At 33.9% G+C, this 13,957-nt stretch overlaps 1 protein-coding gene across 4 annotated transcripts in view; it reads left to right on the top strand.

Annotated features, from left to right (window-relative positions):
- Positions 1–13,957, top strand: part of LOC114343874 (uncharacterized) — a 700,122-nt gene that overhangs the window by 240,103 nt on the left and 446,062 nt on the right. For 2 of the 4 annotated variants that reach the window (XM_050644498.1, XM_050644501.1), the window contains exons 2-4: positions 9,148–11,687; positions 13,677–13,733; positions 13,788–13,850. In XM_050644498.1, coding sequence (XP_050500455.1) covers positions 9,148–11,687; positions 13,677–13,733; positions 13,788–13,850 — 2,660 coding nt within the window. The remainder of the gene's footprint in view (positions 1–9,147; positions 11,688–13,676; positions 13,734–13,787; positions 13,851–13,957) is intronic. The other 2 variants (XM_050644500.1, XM_050644499.1) reach the window with 1 other exon arrangement.

The raw sequence follows: 13,957 nt of genomic DNA, 5'->3' as shown, positions 1-13,957 counted from the left end.
GTAATATCTTTAATTTTCTTGTTTTGATGGTATTTAAGATTTCCATTTCTTTATTAATTTTATTCAGAACCTCTTTGTGTGTGACGTGTTCTGTCCACGATATACACACAAAGGTATATACAATTTTTACAATATACATATTTGTATAAATCAATATTTTTTCATTGATATTTTAAAATACAATATATTTATAGTATAATCGTATCCAGCGGATTCTCTAACATATCGAGTAATGCTAAAGCGCCACACAAATATGAATAATGGGAATATTAATACACTATTAACATTGTCGATTATTCAAAAACATGTAGTAAACTATTAGACCTGGATCCCGCGTATCAAAAAAAATTGATTAATAGCAAGCTGAAAATTTGTTAATAGCTTAACGGTGTCTAGTCGAACAAACTTTGGTGTACGGGAACACTGGAACAGGGGAAGTTTTAATTGTGGAACAGTTTAAAAATTTGGAACGTCCGATTTCGAAAACGTCCCATGTACTTTGTCGGACAGAACATCCAATTGATTTGTTACCCTTTCATTAAACTCTCATGCAAAAATTAGACTGCTATTACTAACCAACATGATTCCTGCCAGTCGACATGTTCTTCGTGTTCCACTCATTAAAATGCCAAGTTGGTGATAAACACTAGTCTGCTTTTTGCATGAGAATTTAATGAAATGGTAACAAATCAATTGGAAGTTCTGTCCGACAAAATACATGGGACGTTTTCGTAGTCTGACGTTCCAAATTTTTAACCTGTTTCACAATTAAAACTTCCCCTGCTCCAGTGTGCCCGTACATCAAAGTTTGTTCGACTAGACACCGTTAAGCTATTAACAAATTTTCAGCTTGCTATTATTCAACTTTTTTTGGTACGAGGGATCCAGGTCTATATCAGAATTGTTATTAGATATTATGTAATTGCTTTACTCCAGGCTGTGGGTGAAAAATAGGTCGATTTTAGGATATAATTCAGGAATTTTTGAAACCTATCAGGTGTTGTAAAGGACGATGCCAGGAATAACTTCTACTAAAATGTGACCAAAAATATTGTGAGCTTTTTTTGTTATTGCGACTTTCATTTGTTAAATTTGCAATTTTTAAAGATTTTTAATTTTGCAGCTTAGGATATTGATTCTAGGGAAAAACTTTTTAATAGAAAGTTGTAGTAAATTTAAAAACCTACAATCTGAGCTATGGTAAGTTTAATTTCGTTTATTGGTTATTGCAACACAGCCTGCGAAAGGTCCAAAATGACCGTTTTTTACAATTGCGTTATTTATTGTACAAATAATTTTTGTTTATTTTTTAAAGCTCTAAAATGAGGACCTTTCAATTCCAAACATAAAAAAAAATTGTAACGCCGGATTAACGAATTTGTTGCTTAGATATTATAAATTGTTTATCCCAAGAGGTCAAATGTCGAAGGCTATAACTTTTTGAAAAAAAAATCGTAGAGAGTTGGTGAAACATCCAATCTCCTTCTAAAGAGTTATATTTTCATATTCTGATGTAAATAAATGTGTAAAACATTTTTAAACTTCTAATTTTTGGGTTTGAAAATAAGGGGGCAAATTTCGTTATAAACATTTAGAGCTGAAGCGGCCCTGTACATCCTATGAGTTTTTAACTTACAGATTATTGTTGCTAAAACGGAAACGAAGATTTATAAAAAAATAAAAAAATTCTACGACCAACTGAAGCCGAGCTAAATGCTGGGCTTAAAAAATAAGGGAGCAATTTTCGTTATAAACATTTAGAGCTGAAGCGGCCCTGTACATCCTATGAGTTTCTAACTTACATATTATTGTTGCTGAAGACGAAACGAAGATTTATAAAAAAATAAAAAATTTCTACAACCAACTGAAGCCGAGATAATTGTTTCTTTTTTCTTAAATCGTAGTGCCTTTACAACAATTAAGAAAATATTTTACAGTCATTGACTAAAGAAAGACTTATGTCATCTTAAATTAAAAATAGTTATAAAATATAGTTACATTTAATTATTAAACATTATTTTTAAAATCGGTGGTTTTGCGAGCGTCCGAATTTTGCAAATCGCCCGGCTCGCTTCAAATCCGCGCGCTCAGAAAATTTTTACGTAACTTGTATTAAATTTTCACCGAAAACAATTTAATAATATTACCGTTATAATATACAGTCTACTTACTACTGTATTTGTTTTTCTTGATAAACTTTTATATGTGAAATCTCATTTCTGAATGAAATAATATTCCGAGCGCGCGGATTTGAAGCGAGCCGGGCGATTTGCAAAATTCGGCCGCTCGCAAAAGCACCGATTTTAAAAATAATTTTTAATAATTAAATGTAATTATAGTTTATCATAATTTTTATTTTAAGATAATATAAGTCTTTCTTTAGTCAATGACTGTAAATAATTTCTTAATTGTTATAAATAAAGGCACTACGATTTAAGAAAAAATAAACAATTATCTCGGCTTCAGTTGGTTGTAAATTTTTTTATTTTTTTATAAATCTTCGTTTCGTCTTTGGCAACAATAATCTGTAAGTTAGAAACTCATAGGATGTACAGGGCCGCTTCAGCTCTAAATGTTTATAACGAAATTTGCCCCCTTATTTTCAAACCCAACATTTAGCTCGGCTTCAGCTGGTCGTAGAAATTGTTTATTTTTTTATTTCCTCTTCAGCAACAATAATCTGTAAGTTAAAAACTCATAGGATGTACTGGGCCGCTTCAGCTCTAAATGTTTTAACGAAATTTGTCCCCTTATTTTCAAACTCAAAAATTAGAGGTTTAAAAATGTTTTACGCATTTATTTACATCAGAATATGAAAGCATAACTCTTTAGAAGGAGATTGGATGTTACAACAACTCTCTACGATTTTTCTTCAAAAAGTTATAGCCTTCGACATTTGACCTCTTGGGATAAATAATTTATAATATCTAAGCAACAAATTCTTTAATCCGGCCTTGCAATTTTTTTATGTTTGGAATTGAAAGATCTTCATTTTAAAGCTTTAAAAAATAAAAAAAATTATTTGTACAATAAATAACGCAATTGTAAAAAACGGCCATTTTGGACCTTTCGCATGCTGTTTTGCAATAACCAATAAACGAAATTAAACTTACCATAGCTCAAATTGTAGGTTTTTTAATTTACTACAACTTTCTATCAGAAAATTTTTCTCTAAAATCAATATCCTAAGCTGCAAAATTAAAAATCTTTAAAAATTGCAAATTTAACAAATGAAAATCGCAATTAAAAAAAAGCTCACAATATTTTTGGTCACATTTTAGTAGAAGTTATTCCTGGCATCGTCCTTTACAACACCTGATAGGTTTCAAAAATTCCTGAATTATATCACGTTTTTTCACCCACAGCCTGGGGTACTATTAGATATTATTGAGACTAAAATAAGTCTTGATATTTTTCACATAGATTAAAAGTTAGATACACCGGTATACACAGTGGAGCAGAGTGTGGCTCTGATCATGTACTAAAAGTAAAAATTTATTTTCTATGATAAGAGTTGCCCTTACTAGTGCTGAACCCCGCGTACCAAATAAAAGATTATTAATAGCAAGCTGAAAATTTGTTAATAGCTTAAGGGCGTCTAGTCGGACAAACTTTGATAAGTATATGGGAACACTGGAACACGGGAATCTTTAACTGTGGAACATGATAAACGTGTCACCCGGACAAGTTTATGATGCTGTTTTTAAGTTTATTCAATAGCCAACCTTATATAATATATGAAAAAATGTTTGTTCGACAAATATGTTGGGCAGTTTAACCAGTCCGACACGCAGAACATGTCAAATGATAGGATTTATGTTGGTGGTAAATAGTAGTCATTTTTGCATGATAGTTTAATGAAAAGGTAAATAATTAGTTAGAAGTTCTGTCCGACAAAATTCATGGGAAGTTTTCGTAGTCCGACATTCGAAACATGTAAGACATAGCCAGTTTCGAACGTCGAACTACGAAAACTTCCCATGCATTTTGTCGGACAGAACTTCCAATTATTGATTTTTTTACCTTTCATTAAACTCCACGCAAAAATCAGTCTGCTATTTATCACCAACATAATTCCTGTCATTTGACATGTTCTACGTGTCGGACTGGTTAAAATGCCCAACATTTTTATCGGACAAACATTTTTTCATCATCATCATCATCATTCTCTTTGCCTTATTCCTATGCGGGGTCTGCTTCCATAATTCTATTTCTCCACACAATTCTATCTTGGGTCATATCAATGTTAATACCCTTTACATTATTTTTTCATATATTATAATATAACGTTGGCTATTGAATAAACTTAAAAACAGGCTGCTATTCTTCACAATCATAAACTTGTCAGAATGACACGTTTATCACGTTAAGAGAACAGAAATACACATCACCAATTATCTATCAAAGTGAACTGTTACCTTTTAACAGTGTAGCCTGTACTCTGATAAACTCATTAAAACAACATTGCACAAGGTGCACCGGTCGATTGGAACTTTTTTCTAAACTACCGAAGACACTGTCGCGAATACCAAGACCCATAAAGGTTAATACTTTCATAAAGTTTATGCACCTCGACATTAAACTTGATATCTGTGCTTCTTAAGTAGGTGATTTATAATAATTAGAATGGAAATTTTCAACATAATACTTACATGAAAATTTACAAAATGATACTATGTTACATCACAACACTTATATTTTATAGGGTATAACTTTTGTATCGAGCAAATATGAATTATACTGCCTGATCGTTTGTTTTAATTTGTTGGAACAGTATTATTAATCAAGCGATTTAAACCTACGTCTAAAAAGAGTCAAACGTAATAATGGCTAACAACTAGAATTAAGAGGTAAATTTTTATGACATTAATCATTCTTTCTCTTTGCCTTTATCCCCATGCGAGGTCGGCTTTCCTAATTATATTTCTTCATAAGTTTCTATCTTGGATCATACCAATGTCAATTCTCTGTTACTGACCTGTCCTGCCTAAGTTTCTCCACCCAGGTCTTCTTTGGTCTTTCTCTCCTACTTCTTACAGGACCCCACAGATGAGCAATTCTTCATATTGGGTGATTAACGTCTCGACGTTGAACATGACCAAACGATCTTAACCTATGCTTTCTCGTTTTGGCATCAATTGGTGCTACCACTATAGACTTTCCCTAATATGCCCATTTTCAATTTTTTCTAAGCATTCTCATTTCCGCCACATGCATTCGTTGTTTCTCTTTCTTTTTAACTACCCTCTTCAGTTCCATACATCACATCTTCATTGAAATTTTTCTGTCACACAATACATCACTCGCTTTCTTCCACTTCATCCACTAGTTTTTGCCCCACTTAGTTTTAAAACATTTCCTCAAGAGCTTGTCTTCACTGTTCCAATTTTTGTTTTAAATCGCAACACTACATCATCAGCATACATTAAGCACCAGGTAATGTTACCCTATAGTTTCACGGTTAACTGATCCAAAATTAATGAGAATAAATAAGGATTAATCACGGAGCCTTGTTACAATCCTACTTTAACATGAAATGTATGTCTCTCCCACATCCCACATCCCTATCCTAATACTGGTTGCTACTTCCTCGTATTGTTCGAAATGTGAACATATAGGAGAATCATTAAGATATCATGGATGGACAAAATATCAAATGTCAAAATACTCCAAAAAAGATTATCATTGCCAGAATGATTGCTAACATTCGTAACGGATAGGCACCAGGAGAAGAAGAGACTCCCTCATACAGGTCTCTCACAATCTTTACCTATTCACTGGGGACTTTTTTGTTATTGCATGTTCACCACAGAATCTTTCGAGAAACTCTACGATATGCTTTCTCAAGATCAACATTATTTTCTTTATTTCTGAATTTTGCCACCAACTACCTTATAATGAAAATTGCATCTGTTGTCGATCTGCCTTCCATCAAGCCAAACTGATTGTCGAATATTTCGATTTCTTCACGTAGTAGTAGATTTAAGTAGTTTTAAGGCTCTGAAATTTGTACATTGTTGAGTATCTCCCTTGTTATTGTAAACAGGTATTACTATACTGCTTTTTCATTCGTCTGGCAATTGTCCAATTTCGTCAATTATAGTAAATAAACCTGTTATCCAACTTGCTCCTGTCTCTTCTAATGATGTGCACACTTTCCCAGGAATATCATTTGGTTTAACTGCTTTTTCTTTCTTTATCTTTTGAAGTGTTTGATCCACTTACTCGTTTGTTCTTTTGGTGACCGTTGTTGTTAGTGCCTGCACTAAATCAAAATAATGCCACTCTCAGGATTTTTCCTCTCTATACAATATTTCCAGAAGTTTTTAATGTGTTCTTTCCTCCATATACCTTTTAATTCTCAATTAGAACCTACTATTAGTTTTTCTGCATATATTGTAGTTTTAGATGCCCTCTTCTCCAGACGGATAAAAAGATTAGGTACACAAAACTAAAGGATCGAAAGTCACAGTTTTTTCAATCTAAATTAATGTCACAAAACAACTTGTTTACCGATAAAATTACAAATATCAATTGATTCGGGATATTGTGTCTAACAGTGTATATTACATTACGCTCACCTAATTGATACTGAATAATTTTTATTTAAAACTATTACCTTATTGAATCAGTTGCGTAAATAATTATGAGTAATAAATGTATAATATGCTTTTTTAATTGGAATATACTCGTAGGCTTAACTAATATAGTATAAATAAACAATAGCAAAAATAAAAGATATTTTTCCGTGTGTTTAAGTTCTTCCGCTTAAGCTTTCTTTTTGACAAAAAAAAACAGGAATGGTACAAAATTATATTTTTGTGAATTTTTTCTACAAATTTCCTTTTTTTATAATGTCTTTCTTTCAATAATATCTACTGATTAATCTTTTAATTACTTGTATATTTAATTTGTCACTTGCAAAAATTGAGGCTTTCGAAATGTGGCTTTATCGTCGAATCTTGAAGATATCTTATACCGCCCCGTTACTAATGTTCTGTGTTTTGTTGTGAATGCAAAAAAGAAAAAGAGCTGTTAATCAAAATAAAAACAGCCAAAATCGAATACCTCGGTCACATCATAAGGAACAGCGAAAGATGGACTGCAACTAATCTAGCAGGAAAAAGTAAAAGGAAAACGGGACCAGGGAGACGAAGGATTTCCTGGCTAAAAAATATACGTGCGTGGTTCATCACAACAACCACAAATCTTTTCACAGCAGCAGTGTGCAAAATACAGATTGCCATGATGGCCAATGGACCAGGTTGGTCTGTGTCCATTGAACTGGCAAGAACCACACGTTCTTATCGAGCAGTGAATCATGTTGCCCTTTGAGCACTCTTAAATTTTATCACTTAACATCGACTTACAGTCTTACTAACATCAGTTTATCAACATGTAAATCATATTTCTCGATGTAACCTATTTTATAAGGTTGCTAGTTTCATCTACCTATTAAACAGAACGCACTGAAGATGATCTGATCTAGATCAAAAACGTTTTGCGAATCCTTTTGGATCACTTTTTAATAGTTTTTCAATAAACTTTTTATACCATTGTACAAACGAAGTTTTTTACTTGTTCTGTATGAAATAAACATTGCTTTTCGCTTAAGTTAAATGTTCAAACATCCAAGTGGCAGGTGGATGGCAGCTTGAACACTGAGTTTATTTGTCAAATAAACATGTTTTATGTTTTCTGGCCTCAAGAAAATGTATTTTGAAGTAAATAAATAATAATATACATTATTATTTTTGTGTTAATTAAATTAATTAAATTTTTTTTCTTTTGGACACTCTGTATAAATAAATATGTTAATGTTTATATTACTGAATAGAGAATTAAATAACTTTTCAAATGAGCTAGCACACGACCCATATTCTCATTTAAAGGTAACTAGTACACTTTAGACGGCCAAAAATAAGCATTTTTTCAAGATTTTTTTCTCAGAACCTTTATTAAAAATGAACAAAAAACGTTTTACACATTATTATCTGACTCTTAGAGAATACAAAAATATATCTTTTCTTTTATTTATGCACGTACACTAATATTGTAGAGCGCGCCAAAGTAGAGGCCTCAAAAAAAGTAGTTCCGATGGCGGACAGTTAATCTCAGGATTGGGATCTCTGAAACAAAAAAATCGCACGGCATTTGAAAAAGGAAGGTTTCTTACGTGACAATTTACCACCTTTAGTGAAAAATTCCGCAAAAAAAAGAATTTACGGAAATTTGAAAAATTTTTATGAAAAAATCGCCGGTTTTTCTTCAGTTTTTCATGGATAACAAATATTTATTTTTTGGTCAAATTGTGGTAAATTGTCATGTAAGAAACCTTCCTTTTTCAAATGCAGTACGATTTTTTTGTTTCAGATATCCTAATCCTGAGATTAACTGTCCGCCATCATTTTTTGAGGCCTCGACTTTTGCGCCCTCTACAATATTAGGGTATGTGCATAAATGAAAAAAGTTATATTTTTTGTACTCTCTAAGAGTTATATATTAATATATAAAAAGTTTTATGTTCATTTTTATTAAAGGTTCTGAGAAAAAAATTCTTGAAAAAAATGAATATTTTCGGTCTTCTAAAGTGTATTAAAGTTTGTTTTTCATGACATTTCATAGGTTAATTAAGTTATATCGGCGAGTTTTGTGTTTTCTGTGTTATTCCTTTAAGTTTTAGATTGTTAGTCTGCTTTTATATAAAAAGCAGTTGTTCTTGGAACTCTTTAGCGACGTATTAATTTAATATAATATTTATGGATTACCGTTGAGGGCCGGCCGACTAGATCAACCAAAAAAGATGTATTTGGTTATTATTCGAGTGACTTTCTTGGGTGTGAATCTGTCTTTTTAGTTTACTCCTCCTGGTTAAAAAATAAAGTATAGTACCTCAAAAAAATCACAATTGAAAAGCAAAAACTCGACCTGTTTCGGGATTTATTTCCAAAATCACCCATTTTCGAAAAAATGTATTCCATAATTTTGCCCCTCACTATATAAAACAATTATTTAAACAGATTAAGAACATAAGAATATTCCTGATAATTATAATGTATACTTAAGTTAAATTTTGAAATTAAGAAAAAATGATTTTACTGTACAATATAATAATAATAATAATAATATGCCTTTTTTCTATTACAGACTGGGTTAAGCCGCATCCCAACTTTCGGTTCGCGGATCCCGCACGCAGAGTCGAAGCCCGTCGTCGTCTCCGCCACTGGCACCATCAGCACCGACAGCGAAATCACCGCCAAGAACATAGGCAACCGCGTACGCGTCGGCGACAAAGAAGGAATCCTCCGTTTCGTCGGCGAAGTCAAGTTCTCCAAGGGAGTGTGGTGCGGAATCGAACTAAGCACATCGGCCGGTAAGAACGATGGCTTCGTTAACGGCATTCGCTACTTCGCTTGTCCGGACCGCCGCGGGTTGATGGCGCCACTGGCCAAAGTTTCGCTCGTCAACGCCAACTGTGAAACTATCGAAAATGCGTCAGGACCGTACTCGATGCTTTTTATTAATGCGCGCCAAGGCAGAAACCACGAATTGGAACGAGCCGTTAGTCATGAAGAACTAGTACAGGAAAGAATTGCAAAAAAGTTCAATATTTCAAGGCATGAAACTACTAAAAAACTACACCAAAACCTCAATAACACCACTACCATTGATAAAAAATGTCTACAACAAACGACAAATTTAATCATTCCGAAACCTATAGAAATTAATAAAAAGAGATCTAATGACACAATAGACTCACCTAAATCAGAATCTGCTGCTTTAGAATCAGAAAACAAAAACAGAAAAAACGAGGACATTCCCAAGTACTTCCCGATAGACAAAGCTTGCGAAAATCTATTAAAAGACTCTAGTTCGGAAGTTAAGAGACGCAGAACTTCAAATCCAAAGATTCAAAAGCTCGATGCGTTAGTTTTAAGAAGTCTTAACGAAAATATCGACAAACCTTCGTCACTGCCTCAACTTAAATGTAGTAGAAGCTCGATAGACTCCTTCGGTATAGGGATATATAACTCATCAACTTCGGAACAAACGGATGGTGATACCACGTTAAAAATTTTGCGATTATCCGGGGGGAAACAGGATCTCAATGCTACCACGAATTTCGAAGACGATAGTAGTAAAAGAGATTCTTTGGAGTTTGATGAATCGTTAGGAATACTTACTCCTGATGAAATGTGTTCTCAGTTTTTAAATTCGCAAATACGTTCACCAAGTTTAGAAGAATACGACAAAAACATTAACGATTTTTTCTCTAGTACGAATAGTAATAGAAAACTCGACATTGATAGTCCTAGAGATGATAGTTTAGGTCTAATAGAAGAGAAATTAATAAATTTAAGTATGAGTAAGACGAAACCGTTAAATTTAGATGTTCCGCAAGTTAAAGATAATAAAGAAGACGTACAGAGTCCAAATTTAACTGATTATAGTCTTGGTATTATAGATGAACAGGTGTTTGGGAACCTTACAATGAAAACAAATACAGTTAACATGGAACTACCATTAGACGTTGAAAAATCGACTTTAAATCGTATGGAACAAACTCCCTCTCCGGAAGAGCTACCTTTGGATCCAACAAATTTAACTGAGTACAGTCTGGGCGTCATAGATGAACACGTCCTTTCAAATTTAACAATGAAAACAGATACTACCGTTAACATGGAGCTACCATTGGATGCTGAAAAATCAGCTTTGACTCGTATGGAACAAACTCCATCTCCAGAAGAATTACCCTTGGATCCAACTCCTATAGTAGAATGCGATCCGAAAACAGAACCTAGTAAATCAAAGACTTCGAATAGCTTCATCAATAGCATTACCAGCATTACTAGTTTAGATACAGGGTATCAAGGAGATGGTGAGATGTCAAGACCAGCGAGTAGAGGTGCTGATAATTCTCCATTAACTAGGAGACCACTGCCTCGACCACAATGTAGAAGAGTTGATCCTATGACAGATTCAGATTTTTATACAGAAAGTGATGCTGATAACCACGAGGAGAATCATTTAAGAGGTGACAGAAGAGTCCAAATTATAGACGGTACACTTTATGGTATAGATCCACAAGCTGCTGCAGATATTTATGTCAATAATCGAGAAAACATGGACTCTAGTGGTATTTTTACGGATATAGAAACAAACACTAGAAACGAAGATGACTTCATTCGCATGGAAGTACCGGATGTGTCGCCATCAGACACAAGTTCTAAAACAATATCTGAAAACAGCCAAGACAATATTCAACAGATCATCGAAAAGTCGGCTGAAAAGAAGGCGGAACAAGCAATTTCCAAAGACAACCCAAAGAAACGAAATGCTCCTAGTCCAGGCATATCTAGTCCTTCTAGTTTTTCTTCTCCAAGACATGGTGCTAAAGATGACAGTGCTGCTAAGAAGTATAAAATGCCAAAGAGAGAGGTAGTATCCAAAGTTAAAGCTATGATTGATCCTCCGAACGAGCAGAATAATGAAAAGAAAACGGTTAAGAAGCCTGCCGGTAGATGGGACGCGGTTATGAGTAAAATAAGTAAAAACGAACAGAACAAAACAAATTTGAAGGAAGTGAAATCTAAAGTGTTTAATGCGGTTAATAATAATACGGCTGTTCCTCAAAGAAAAGCGGTTACGAGGAGTCCAGGAAGTCAGAAGAATCCAAATAGTAAACTGTAAGTAAATTAGACAGAACATTAAACTATTCTTACTTTTATTTCTGCTTGTGTTTTATATCTCTTATAAATCAGCATTTATTTATCAGTAGCTAATGCCTGGTTGCACCAACAGATCTTAAGGCCCAGCTTAGCCCAGCTCAGCTGATACTTGATACCTGATTGCACCAGCAGATCTTAAGTTTCAGACGTGCCTTAGCTTAAATATACTCATGGACAAAAATATTGCATATTTTATCTTCAATCGTTATTATTTGTTTATCTTTTATCTTTGAAATGTTAAGTATTTTTTTTTATTTATTTATTTATCTATTTATTTTATTTATTTATTTATTTGATGTATTTTAATTTATTAGAGATAAATAAATGGTTAAACATAGTCTTTATAACTGAATATGCAATAATGTAACAAATTAACAAACATTGCATAGTATGGAAAGTGTGCTTTGGCGACTTGACAATTCTTGTTTTGTTGAATTGTTAGTTAGAATATGTCAGTTGGAGAGTTTTCTGAACTCGATTCGGCAGTTTTCTTGCTGATATGGCACATTTAGGTGAGGTAGTGTGTGCTAGAATTGTTACTTTAAGAAATGAGGGTACCAGACAAGAAGATATTGCGTGGATAGCGAATATCCATCAGTCGACTGTTTCTCGTGTAGTAAAGCGATACAATGAGACTGGGGAATACCAAAGGCGACCTGGTCAAAGACGAAAAAGATGTACAACGCCAAGAGATGACCAATATTTAAGACTTAAATCTTTGCGAAATCATACACTTACAGCTTCTTATCTCAAAAATGAGTTACTGATCACAAGACAAGTTAATGTAAGTGCCAAAACTGTGACTCGAAGACTTAAAGAGGTTGGCTTGAATCCAAAACGGCCTGCCAGAGTTCCACTTCTTCTACCACGGCATAAAACTCAAAGGTTGCATTTTGCAACAGCCCACGTTAACTGGAACGAACATCAATGGAGAAGAGTTCTTTTCACAGATGAAACGAAGATACAATTATGGTAGCCAGATAGACGTGATCGAGTATACAGAAGGTCTGAAGAACGTTTCGCAGAATGTAATCTTGTACAACATGTTAGTTTTGGTGGCGGTTCCATAATGCTATGGGGTGGCATTAGTTGGAAGAGTCGTACGGAGCTTATTGAGGTGAATATTCGAATGAATGCTGACTGGTACATACGGAACATCCTTGAAGAGCATGTTTTTCCTAATGCCGGCTTTATTGGGTATGATAACTTTGTGCTAATGCATGGTAATGCCCGTGCACATACCGCAGGAACAGTCATACAATATCTTGAGGATGTTGGAGTTGAGGCTCTAGACTGGCCACCAATGAGCCCTGATGCAAATCCCATAGAACATATATGGGACATCCTAAAAAGACGTATACGAGCAAGAAATCCAGCTCCAAACTCAATTGCAGAATTAAGAATTGCTACACAGGAAGAATGGAATCGACTTCCTCAAGAAACCATCCAAGATATTCTGCGGAGCATGCCTAGAAGGATGCAGGCAATCATTAGAGCTAGAGGAGGAAATATTAGTAAATTGTTACAATGTTGCCGTAAAAATTGTTCTATTGTCGTTATTGTTTCTTTTTCTAATTAAATGTTATAATCAAAATCAGACTATTTCATTAATGTCTCTACAAATTAGTTGTGACACTGCAATATGCAAGTTACTTGACAATAAATATACGTAGTATAGTTCAGCTCAACTTATTTAGCAATAAAAAGTACAAAAATTTTTAAAAGGAAAACGATATACTTCATATACTTATGTATATGTAAATCCTTAGTCCTTAAAATATAAGCTGAGTTTGGTTAAGCTGGAGCTTAAGATCTGTTGGTGCAACCAGGCATTAAGGCTTTACATTTATATTTAAGCTTAAGGCACCTCTTACACTTAAGATCTGTTGGCGCAACCAAGCATACATTTTTTGTAAGAATGCTAGTGTATATATTTGCATGTTTCAGTACCGCTTCTTCTTCTGCTACAACACGCACGGAATTAACAGATAACAAAACAAAAATGTAAGCTTGTAGATTAAAATCGTAGAATTTGATTACTGTATTGCATGCTTTTAGTTCTCCTCGGCTGCAGTCCAGGTTGATAAACACAACGAAGTCTAAAACAACCTTAACTGGGAGGTGAGTTTTTGGTTTAACTGTTTGACCTATTTAAAAATAATCATCATCAATCAGCCCTGATTTGTCCATTGTTGAACGTAGGCCTCCTCCAGATACTTCCATCTTCT

This window comes from Diabrotica virgifera, chromosome 2 (genome assembly GCF_917563875.1).
Source record: "Diabrotica virgifera virgifera chromosome 2, PGI_DIABVI_V3a".
Classification (NCBI taxonomy): domain Eukaryota; kingdom Metazoa; phylum Arthropoda; class Insecta; order Coleoptera; family Chrysomelidae; genus Diabrotica; species Diabrotica virgifera.
Note: the sequence above shows the minus strand (reverse complement) of the source record. Positions and strands in the feature narration are given on the sequence as shown.